Source organism: Mustelus asterias, chromosome 3 (genome assembly GCF_964213995.1).
Source record: "Mustelus asterias chromosome 3, sMusAst1.hap1.1, whole genome shotgun sequence".
NCBI classification, from domain to species: Eukaryota; Metazoa; Chordata; class Chondrichthyes; order Carcharhiniformes; family Triakidae; genus Mustelus; species Mustelus asterias.
This window is the reverse complement of record NC_135803.1, coordinates 65,962,999-65,975,562: the sequence shown is the minus strand read 5'-3', so window position 1 is coordinate 65,975,562 and position 12,564 is coordinate 65,962,999. Positions and strand designations below refer to the sequence as shown.

General features: G+C 46.0%; 1 protein-coding gene across 1 annotated transcript in view; it reads right to left on the bottom strand.

Annotated features, from left to right (window-relative positions):
- Positions 1-12,564, bottom strand: part of LOC144485508 (ephrin type-A receptor 3-like) — a 368,384-nt gene that overhangs the window by 148,782 nt on the left and 207,038 nt on the right. The window contains exon 4 of the mRNA XM_078203656.1: positions 8,075-8,230. Within this exon, the coding sequence (XP_078059782.1) occupies positions 8,075-8,230 (156 nt within the window). The remainder of the gene's footprint in view (positions 1-8,074; positions 8,231-12,564) is intronic.

Sequence of the window (12,564 nt, the reverse complement as noted above, 5' to 3'; positions counted from 1 at the left end):
TTAAATAGAGCTTTCTACGTGACATCTCATTTAGCTTTCAGCAGATTCTTTCACTTTCTGGCTGCCAGGGTGGATCATGTTGGGTTTTACTTTGAGATTATAAACTGACCCGCCTCTCTGACAACCACCTAATGGGGAATACAACTTGTCTTTGCTGGATTGAGCCATGCTGCAGTCACAAAGCAACTACTATCTTTAGCTCAGCTGACAGAGGATGTTCTTCTCGAGCTTTCCCAGCAGTTACTCTATGGAAGGGAAATGCGGCTGGATATAATTTTCTGTGATTGAAGTGTGACAAATACAGCAAGGCACGATGCTGCACCATTCCAAATTAGGGCTGCAAGTATCTCTTTTATAGTAAAAGGAAGTACTGCTTCGCTCACCCGGGAACAGCTCGGTTAGACATAGGGACATTTGTTCATTTCTTTGTGTGCTACTCAAATGTAAGGACTGGAACAGAATTTCTGCATAGGTTTTTCTGATCTCCCATGGGCCATTTAAATAACCATCCACCATTTTGTCTGTCGATCATCTGCCACAGTTACATAGGGAACTATGATGACCAACTTTCAGAAATTCCAATTGCTTTTTTGATGTTAAACAAATGAAAATTTCAGTTACCATTTATGGACAAAGGCAGCGCAGCAGCACATTTTTCACTGATTAGGGCTGCATGGTGGCACAGTGGTTAGCACTGTTGCCTCACAGTGCCAGGGACCCAAGTTCAATTCTGGCCTTGGGTGACTGTGTGGAGTCTCGCCGTGCCTGCGTGGATTCCTTCAGGTACTCCAGTTTCCTCCCACAGTCCAAAAGAGTGCAGGTTAGGTGGATTGGCCATGCTAAATTGCACCTAGTCTGTAGGTTAGGTTGATTAGCTATGGTGGATGTGCTGGGTTGCAGGGTGCAAGCCTGGGTGCGGGCCTGGATGGGATGATTTTCAGAGGGTCAGTGCAGACTCAATAGGCCAAACAGCCTCCTTCTGCACGATTGGGATTCTATGATTCTATGTTGCCTCCTTAATGGCTAAGTCGATAAAGGCACTGTGCTGTGTGGATATATAAAATGGAAGATGAATATTTAATTCCTGGTCCACAACAAGGTACTCGCGATCTCAACTGCAGTGATCCTCCGTGCTCTCAAAGACCCAAGCTAATGAAGAAGAGGCAGTCAACTAGGATTCTCTATCCTAACTGCAATTCATTTTCGGGATCTGGGTATTGCCATCAAGCCCAGCATTTATTCTCCATCCCTACTTGTCCTTGAAAAGATGGTGGTGAACTTCCATCTTGAACTGTCGATGTGGTGAAGGTACTCCCATAGCACTGAGGCAGGGAATTCCTCGATATTGACACAGTGATAATAAAGAAATGATAATGTCAAGGTGACCAATTCTTGGGAAGAAAATAAGGTGACAACCTGCTGTAGGGGTCGACATGAGTGGAGGGTGGGGGGAACAGGGATGGCATGTCAGAGTTGGGGGGTGGGAGGAATGGGGGTGTGTCAGAGTTAGGGAGAGGAATGGGGGTGTGTCAGAGTTGGGGGGAATGGGGGTGTGTCAGAGTTGGGGGGAATGGGGGTGTGTCAGAGTTGGGGGGAATGGGGGTGTGTCAGAGTTGGGGGGAATGGGGGTGTGTCAGAGTTGGGGGGAATGGGGGTGTGTCAGAGTTGGGGGGAGGAATGGGGGTGTGTCAGAGTTGGGGGGAGGAATGGGGGTGTGTCAGAGTTGGGGGGGGACTGTGGGTGTGTCAGAGTTGGGGGGGGAATGGGGGTGTGTCAGAGTTGGGGGGGGAATGGGGGTGTGTCAGAGTTGGGGGGGGAGGACTGGGGGTGTGTCAGAGTTGGGGGGACTGGGGGTGTGTCAGAGTTGGGGGGACTGGGGGTGTGTCAGAGTTGGGGGGAATGGGGGTGTGTCAGAGTTGGGGGGAGGAATAGGGGTGTGTCAGAGTTGGGGGAATGGGGGTGTGTCAGAGTTGGGGGGAATGGGGGTGTGTCAGAGTTGCGGGGAATGGGGGTGTGTCAGAGTTGGGGGGGAATGGGGGTGTGTCAGAGTTGGGGGAATGGGGGTGTGTCAGAGTTGGGGGGAATGGGGGTGTGTCAGAGTTGGGGGGGAGGGATGGGGGTGTGTCAGAGTTGGTGGGAATGGGGGGGTGTCAGAGTTGGGGGGAATGGGGGTGTGTCAGAGTTGGGGGGGAGTGATGGGGGTGTGTCAGAGTTGGTGGGAATGGGGGTGTGTCAGAGTTGGGGGAATGGGGGTGTGTCAGAATTGGGGGGAATGGGGGTGTGTCAGAGTTGGGGGGGGAGGGATGGGGGTGTGTCAGAGTTGGGGGGAATGGGGGTGTGTCAGAGTTGGGGGAATGGGGGTGTGTTAGAGTTGGTAGGAATGGGGGTGTGTCAGAGTTCGGGGAGTGGTGGGGAGTCAGAGTTGGGGGGGAGGAATGGGGGTGTGTCAGAGTTGGGGGAGTGGTGGGGAGTCAGAGTTGGGGGGGAATGCAAACGGGTGGAGAGCGGATACTGCACATGTGTGACATTTAAAGGTCCGGATTACAGGACATAGAGTGGTAGAGGTTTACAGCATGGAAATAGGCCCTTCGGCCCAACTTGTCCATGCAGCCCTTTTTTTTTTAGAAAACCCGTAAGCTAATTCCAATTGCCCGCATTTGGCCCATATCCCTCTATACCCATCGTACCCATGTAACTATCTAAATGCTTTTTAAAAGACAATATTGTACCCGCCTCTACTACTACCCCTGGCAGCTTTTTCCAGACACTCACCACCCTCTGTGTGAAAAGCTTGCCCCTCTGGACACTTTTGTATCTCTCCCCTCTCACCTTAAACCTATGCCCTATAGCTTTAGACTCCCCTACCTTTGGGAAAAGATATTGACTATCTAGCTGATCTGTGCCCCTCATTATTTTATAAACCTCTATAAGATCACCCCTCAGCCTCCTACGATCCAGAGAAAAAAGTCTCAGTCTATCCAGCCTCTCCTTATAACTCAATCCATCAAGTCCCGGTAGTATCCCTAGTAAATCTTTTCTGCACTCTTTCTAGTTTAATAATATCCTTTCTATAATAGGGTGAACAGAATTGCACACAATATTCCAAGTGTGGCCTTATCAATGTCTTGTACAACTTCAACAAGACATTCCAACTCCTGTATTCAATGTTCTGACCGATGAAACCAATGCCGAATGACATCTTCACCATTCTGTCCACCTGTGACTCCACTTTCAAGGAGCTATGAACATGTACCCCTAGATCTCTTTGTTCTGTAACTCTCCCCAATGCCCTACCATTAACTGAGTAAGTCTTGCCCTGGCTCAATCTACCAAAATGCATCACCTCGCATTTGTCTAAATTAAACTCCATCTGCCATTTGTCAGCCCACTGGCCCAAGTGATCAAGATCCCGTTGCAATTGGAGATAACTTTCTTCATTGTCCACTATGCCACCAATCTGAGTGTCATCTGCAAACTTACTAACCATGCCTCCTATATTCTTATCCAAATCATTAATATAAATGACAAATAACAGTGGACCCAGCACTGATCCCTGAGGCACACCGCTGGTCACAGGCCTCCAGTTTGAAAAAAAACTCTCTACAACCACCCTCTGGCTTCTGTCAAGAGGGTGGTTGTAGAGCACTACATATAAAATGGAAGATGAATATTGAATTCCTGTGACCTGGAACCATGCAGCCCAGGACATGGGGCAGTGGGCTCAGATATAGGACGATTCTATAAAATAATTGACAGTTGGTCATCCTGGGCGGTGTATGTCCAGTCAGTATGGTGCGGATAATAACTTGGGGTTGATTGTGTTTCCCATGCTGGACTTGTTCTTCTAGGTGGTAGAGGTGGCAGTTTTGAGCCTGGGAAGTGCACATGTGTGAGCTTCAGGTGAGGATAGAGTTGGACATGGCTGTGATGACTTCCAAATTCAATAGTCTGTACAGGATCAGACATAGAGATTTGGCAGCTTGAGTGAAGTACCAGCTGTTAGCCAGCACTAGTGGGACTGTACTTCAACCAAGAGTCAGCATCTTCATGGAAGAGGAAAAACCCCAAGAGAAAAAGGTGTAGGGAGGCATTTTCACAAACATCGGCAAAGGCCGTCAAAGTTGTTGGCACCAATGCCAGCTTTCTCCACCATACCATTCAGGACATGGTGCATGAAGGCACGGATCCAACTATGTCACAGAGCTCACCATACCAACAACTTAGCATTTTGAAGATCAGGGCACCCTTTCTAAGGGCTGCCCCGTGCACAATAGTTCATATGGAATCCCACTGCCAACGCACGCCCCACCCCCCCTCCGCCCCCACCACGCTCCCCATGCAACCCCCCCTTATCCTGCCACTACCCCCTGCCACTGCTCCTGGCACTGCATGGGCATTTCCCTGGCACTGCCCAGGCACAGAGCCCTGGCACTGCCTGCAGTACTGGGTGGAGTGCCCAGGCATGATCCTCTCCTCCTGAGCAATGAACTCACCTGAGCTCTTCTGGAAAGTCTGCCCACCAGGTACATGCCTTGGGAGACCAGTTGTATTTAACACCAGTCTGCCCTCACGTCAATGTAAATGGATTTTCTTATGGGGGGAATGATTCAGGTGTAGTGGCCTTGTTATGAGATATAAATGTTTGGAAATGATGTTCCTGACATTGAACATTGGGAATTCCCTTGTATCACAGGCAGGCTGGATTAATGCTTTTACACCAGTCTGAACTGCAATTTGGACATTTTGAAACATTCCCCCCACAGTTTTCTTCATTGGGCGGATTTTCTGGCCATGCTCATGCCCCAAAGCCGGAAAATCCCACCCGAGATCATAGAATCCCTACAGTGCAGAAGGAGGCCATTGGCCCATCGAGTCTGCACTGACCACATCCCACCCAGGCCCTATTCCCGTGACCCCACATATTTACCCTGCTAATGCCCCTGACACTAGGGTCAATTTAACATGGCCAATCAACCTAACCCTAGATGAAACTGACCTTTGCACGTTCCCCCCCGCTCCCCCCCCCAGGAAAATTCCCCCCATTGTGTCAGTTGTATGGCAGACAATCATTTATTCATGATTCTATCCGAGATTTTGAAAGCACTTGACAACATAACCCAGAATTCAAGCTCTTAAACTTACTGGAAAATTAGTGAGTGGGATTTTGTGGTCGCGCCTGCTCCAAGACTGGAGATTCCCGCTCAAAGTCGACAGGCCTTTGAATGGTCCGTCAAGTTTTCCGTCCCACTCGTGACGATTCCCGCGATAGGCTGAACTGGAAAATTTACCCCAATGTGTATATGGGTTTACAAATCTTGTTCACCTGTCTTTAAATTAAAAGCAAACCACTTCTGTTTGTTCCTGCACCAAAAAATGACAAATGTCAAGACTGGATTTTGTCCAAGAATTCAAGAATATTTATTGATTGAGGATGACTTCTGCTTGATTATAGCTCCTTAACTACTAAAAACACAAGTGTGGGCATGGGCAATAAACGTCACTGGTTATCCAACTGTGAAATATTTCACACCAAAATCCTATCATTACTTGACATCCACATGAATTCAATACCCAGCACAATTTGTCAGATAGTCATCAGAAATAGAAAACTTTGATGATGCCCTACCTGCCCCCACCCCCCCCCCCCCCCACCCCCCCCCCCCCCCTCAATATCCTGAGAGCACGGAGCGTTAGTGAATGAGTGAGTGAGTGTTAGTGAATGAGTGAGTGCAAGTGAATGGCCAGGTGAATGAGCTAGTGAATGGATGAGTGAGTGAATGGGTTGGTGGGCTTTGAGGGGGGGGTGCTCAGGTCATGAGGGTGGCCAGGGAATTAGGGGTGTAGTCAGGGTGGGCTTTGAGGGGGTGGTCAAGTGGGTGATTCTGAGGGGGGGATGGGAGGGTATGAGGTTCAGTTATCAGTTGTGTGGTCAGATATTAGAACAGGTTTTAAACTAATATTTCCTGGACAGCGATCAAAGTAGGCCACAGCGATATCTCCCAAGTATCCTATTCTAGCTCAGAGTTGAAGACATTCATCAAGATCCTGGGCAGCAGTGAATCAGCCCATCGGAAGTTTAAACTTCCTGGGTAATTCCCACGGATGACTGTGTGTCAGTATTTCTGCAGTATCCTGATGCACAACTTCTGTTGTACGTCCAGTCTCCAACAGTCCAGAAACCAGTAGATATAGGCCATTTTCTATCCCATTATAGATACAACTGAAACATATTCACTCATCACGGATTAGGGACAGAGCAGAGCTCAAAGGTATTCCATTGCACTGATTGCTGGTGGAACTTTATGTGAGCAGTATCAGCAAAGCATGATGTTTTGTCACAATGAATACATACATGACTGTGCAACCAAAGTGTAAGGTTCCATCAAGCCCAGACTTGCAATTATTAATTCTTCTGTGCCGAACAAAACTGAAAGCTTAAGCAAATGCAGACTGAAAAAAAAAAGTACAGGCTGTCCTCAACTTCATGATGTTTGAGTTACGACAAATAGTACTATGACATTAATAAATTTGCACACAGTTTCAACCTTATGACAATTTTTGGGTCACTGACCCCGAACAAGCCTTTGGAGGCAGAGAAACCTTCCTCCGATTTTCTGGTAAAAATGTGGCCTTATAGAGATATGGAGACAGAGACGGACAGGATGATAGATAGACAGGGAGCAGTGGAGTAGGAGAGGCAGTGCTATCTGTCTTGGTTTTGTCTGCCTAATTTAGACAGACACTTAGACTGAGAGCATGAGAGCACGGTAAATATGCCAGCACCATGCTAGGCTCATCTCTAAGCGTAACCGTACAGTTTAATCTCCTATTGTGAGTTATTGGCTGAGAAATAGCTTCAGACAGGTGATTGCTGCCACCTGAGACCACTGCGCAGATGCATAAAAACTGCTGAAGGACTGGACATTAAGCTGGGTTCATGAACCAATCACCCATTTTAACATTGTACTTATGAAAAAATCGGTTCCGACTTTTCAACTTACGATGTTTTGACTTGCGACACAGTTTTCAGAAGCCAATTGTGTTGTAAGTCTGCGGACTGCCAGTATCTGGAATTTGCGGAAAATTCATTTAATAATTGATGTCTATTCCAAAACAGTTTCCAGGCCCGAGTTGATTGATGGATATAAATGTGTAAGAAATGCTGCTGGACTGCTCACTGCTAATGAGTTCCAGTTGTTTCCTCACTTGTGTAACAGATTGCGAGTATTCTAAAGCTATGGAATTTTCACACTCTTGAGAACACTTGCCATCAAACCACCATATCATATGGTTTTTCAATTTTTATTCCTTTCACAGATTTACAAAGCCATGCGCAAAGTGGACAAGGAAAGCCCTTAATCCATCTCCTTGCTAGCCAAAAACAAATTCAAATTCAAACTGAATCCAATTCATGGTCCCCACAAAAGAGACATACTAGATCCAAGCTGACAAGAATAGGCAATACAACTGATCTCACGATTGATCCTACACTTCATCTTAGCCGAAATGCTTTTTCAAATTTTTTTACTCCATTCTTAAAGTTTAAAGTTTAACTAAGTTTATTTTATTAGTGTCACAAGTAGGCTTACATTAACAATGCACTGAAGTTACTGTGAAAATCCACTAGTCTTCACACTCTAGCACCTGTTTGGGTACACTGAGGGAGAATTTAGCATGACCAATGTACCTAACCAGCACGTTTTTCAGACTGTGGGAGGAAACCGGAGCACCCTGAGGAAATCCATGCAGACACGGGGAGAATATGCAAACTCCACACAGACAGTCACCCAAGCCGGGAATCGAACCTGGGTCCCTGACACTGTGAGGCAGCAGTGCTAGTCACTGTGCCGCCCGATTATAAAGTTACACAACCAATGCTCAGAGTGGACTGGGCAAACCTAAATCCATTCCTTGCTTGCTCCAAAAACCAAATTCAAATTCCAATTGAATACAATTCATGGCCCACCCAAGAGAGATAAATAAGATCCAAGCTGACAAGATAAGGCATTGCACCCAATCTTGGATCTGACGCTTAATCTGAGCCAAAAGGTTGAGAAGCTACATGTTGACTTACTTGTACAGGGCATAGCCCTGGGGTCTGTATCTGCTCTGAAGTAGCTTTTCTCACAGGTACATTGGGACGAGCCCTCTTGGTATGAGTAGCTATGAGGTGGACACTTCATGCAGTACGCATCCAAGGAGGAGGCCTTGTAGAAACCGGGTCGACATGCTAGAAGCACAAATCAGAAGAAAATGTTAGAGCAGCAGTACTTCAATGACATCACTGTATCAAGCTTAACAGGAAACATAACTCCATGCCCCCCCACTCAGAATGGTAGGTTGAAAATCCTTGTCTCCTCCAACCCAGAAAATTAGACCATTCCTGCTACTGAATGGACTGTCTTACAAAGAATAGGAAGCAGCATGAACATTAGTACCAGAGAAAATTACAGCTAGCAAAATCCCGCTTCGATTATAGGCATTAATGCAGCAAATAATGGTTGGAATGAAAGATTGAGAAAATGGCTGTAATGTGGGCTTTTGTCAGGTGCTTTGAGAATAGTACTTCTCCAGAAGGTGAGCATAATACCAGTGATGATTTTCCGTACCACCAACAGAACGTTTACATAGCACTAAAATATTCCGAGCCCCCAAAGCAAATGTTAAAAATTCCAACTTAAGCCCCAGGTTCCGGGTATTAAAGGCAGGTCTTTGTCTGAGGGAAATTCCAGCAGGCACTTCGACCATTAAATAACTAATTTATGATTTGTAATCCGAACACTGTGGTCGGAATTTTCTGGCCTTGTACGTCCGGCTACCACTGATAGGAAGAACAGAGAATTTGGCGCTCAGTCAAAACTCCATTCACTGCAGGGACTGGAGAACCCCTGCTGTGGACGAGGTCGGAGAATCTGACCCTGTGTTTTCTGTATCTGTGCCTCGTGTTGCCAATATTATTTCTAGCTACTTAAAAATGACACACGTCAGAGAGAAAACAATGAAGGAATTATTTGAGCAATTTAACTGTTTAGTTGAGTTCAAGAATGACAACTTTGGAAAATGTTCTGCTGGTTACTCATTCCTCGTTTCTTTTAAAGGAAATTCTGATGCATTCATATTCAGATGATCCGATATTTGATAACTGAACAGATAAACAGCTATTAAGTTAATGAGAAACTTTCACTTTCTGGATATCTGTCAATGAGGTATGGAGTGTGACACTATTACGGTGTGACACAACAAAAGGGAGCTAACACAAGACTTTTAATAACACAGAGGGACTGCAGATTATTACAGATGAGAATTTACTTTCATCTGTTAAGCATATGTTAAGGGATCTGGGCGTGCAGGTCCACAGTTCCCTGAGAGTGACAACACAGGTGGCCAAGGTGATTAAGAAGGCCACTGGCATGCTTGCCTTCATCGGCCGGGGCATTGAGTACAAGAGATGGGAAATCATGTTGCAGCTATATAAAATCTTGGTTAGGCCACATTTGGAATACTGCGTCCAGTTCTGGTCACCACACTACCAGAAGGACGTGGAAGCTTTGGAGAGAGTGCAAAGAAGGTTCACCAGAATGTTGCCTGGTCTCAAGGTGTTTCACTATGAGGAGAGGTTGAATAAACTAGGATTGTTTTCACTGGAAAGACGGAGGCTGAGTGGAGACCTGATAGAGGTCTACAAAATTATGAGAGCCTTAGACAGGGTGGATAGTCGGAGGCTTTTTCCCCCGGGGTAGAAGTGTCAATTACACGGGAGCACATGTTCAAGGTGAGAGGGAGAAAGTTTAAGGGAGATGAGCAGGGGAAGTTTTGCACGCAGAGAGTGGTGGGTACCTGGAACACCCTGCCACAGTAGGTGGTGGAAGAAGACACATTAGCAACATTTAAGAGGCATCTGGATGGGTACATGAATAGGGAGGGAATGGAGGAATACGGGCCGTGTAAGGGGAGAAGGTTTTTTGTTTAATTTAGTTAGGGCAGCATGATTGGCACAGGCTTGAAGGGCTGAAGGGCCTGTTCCTATGCTGTACTATTCTTTGTTTTTCGAGAAAGACTATGGTTTCTTGGAAATAATGGGCTAATTTTATAACCAGACAGAAAGTTAATATCCATCTGTTACTGAACTGAACCCAAGGTAATTCTCCAATCATTGTGACTCTGTTCAGCTGAGGAAAGAAAGGGAGAATTCAGCCTCGAGGTACCAGCATGCTCTTCATCAAGGCTTCACCATTTGTCAAACTTCGAAGACTGGTTACTCTTGTTCCCAAATGAGTCTCGGAACATAAGTATGACCCCAAGGAACTGACAGCGCAAAATGTCAGTTAAGCCTTAGAAGTGAAATTGAGATTTCTAGTTGACAGTTGGTTACCCCAATCTTAATGTGAGGGATATTGTTGTGATACATTGCTCACTGAGTGTGCCTGGTAGGGATCCAATACTCGGTGTATACTATGGGCTGAATCCTCAGGCTCTGCTAACATTGGGAATGGGGCTCAAAAATTGCCTGCGAACAGCTTCCCAACCCTGCTCCCAATATTGGCTATTTTGGATGACATGAGTTCAAGGCCAGGCAAGACTGCCCATCCCCATGAGATGGCCAGGAAATTAAGTTCATTAAGAGCCTTGTTAAAGAAGGGAATAAAGAGATTGAGTGAGAGTTTCCAGTTGGCTTCCGGTTTCCAGACATGATTGAGGGCAGATGAACAACCTGGAAGCAGGCACTCAGTGGCAGGCCAGGGTGCCAGTGCTCGAGGCAGGCTTATAGGGCCTAGCTCCCTGACTGGATAGGGGTGCAGGCAAAGGTTTTCCTGTTTGAGGGACTCACCTCCCACCCGCCCACCCACCACTCTCTCCCCCCAAGAAAAATGATGGTCTGTATCCTTCTTTTATTTTCTAATTAAAGTGGCTAAGAGGGCACCTTCTAGTTGGAGCACTCTCCCAGTTGCTTATATTTCAGTCAAGTGCTCCTCTGAAGCTGGAATGCCACTGACTGGCCATCCAGATTTGACAGCCCACTCACCAACCCTGAATTGGGCAGTGAACCTGTCTCCATACCAATCAAGGGGGCGCCCCAGTCTAAATCTCAGGTCAGTGACTATACCTGCTCGGGGGTAGGTTCAGAACCAAGAAAAATAGATCCTGTTCCCCATTCCCAAAGCAAAAAAATCAGCCCTACATGCCTGGCAGTTCCATCCTAGATGAAATCCCGTTATTGCAAATTACCAAACAATGATTCAACATCAGTTAGAAGAATTGTTAGGCGGCAAGACTAATGTTTCCATTAAGTGAGAAAAAAACATATATCTATCTGCTATCCAAGGAGAACCTCAATGACATTTGGTCACACATATTTAAAAACAATATGCATTTGGTAAGTCATTGGACTTAATTATTTTTCTTCATGAAACCATCCCTGGTGTATTTTAAGTACCTTAATCAATTTGTGATCTTTGCAATCCATTTTGATTATGGCATATGAAACATGACTTATCAGAGCACTAACAGCATTAACACAATTTAACCTTTCACACTATGTAGCACGTCTCAACAAATAAATTGGCCAAAGGTATGTCAGCAGCTAATTGCATATATTAAGTAAGTCAGGGCCGTAGCTAAATGCAAACCACCACGTGCCGTAACTGTCTGAATGCTGAATGCTAAACGCAGGAGAGGAGGCAGAAGTAAAAATGAGGGTGGAGAGGTAAAGAGAGGTGAAATCAGGGTGGGGGAGGAGAGTGGTTGGGCTGGAGGGAAAGAGAGGAGAATTCCTAAGGAAGTGAACTATCCTACCAGTTCATTAACTAACATTCTGCCTTTAGGCTGAACAAACTAGCCAAAGCAGAGAACATAAGAACCAGAAGCAGGAGTAAGCCATCTGGCCGCTTGAGCCTGCTCCGCCATTCAATAAGGTTATGGCTGATCTTTTTGTGGACTCAGCTCCACTTACCTGCCCGCTCACCATAACCCTTAATTCCTTTACTGTTCAAAAATTTATCTATCCTTGCCTTAAAAACATTCAATGAGGTAGCCTCAACTGCTTCACTGGGCAGGGAATTCCACAGATTCACAACCCTTTGTGTGAAGAAGTTCCTCCTCAACTCAGCCCTAAATCTGCTTCCCCTTATTTTGAGGCTATGCCCCCTAATTCTAGTTTCACCCGCCAGTGGAAACAACTTCCCTGCTTCTATCTTATCTATTCCCTTCATAATCTGATATGTTTCTATAAGATCTCCCCTCATTCTTCTAAATTCCAATGAGTATAGCCCCAGTCTACTCAGTCTCTCCTCATAAGCCAACCCTCTCAATTCTGGACTCAACCTAGTGAATCTCCTCTGCACCCACTCCAGTGCCAGTAAATCCTTTCTCAAGTAAGGAGACCAAAACTGTACAAAGTACTCCAGCTATGGCCTCACCAGCACCTTATACAGCTGCAACATAACCTCGCTGTTTTTAAACTCCATGCCTCTAGCAATGAAGGACAAAATTCCATTTGCCTTCTTAATTACCTGCTGCATCTGCAAACCAACTCTTTGAGATTCCGGCACAAGGTCACCCAGGTCC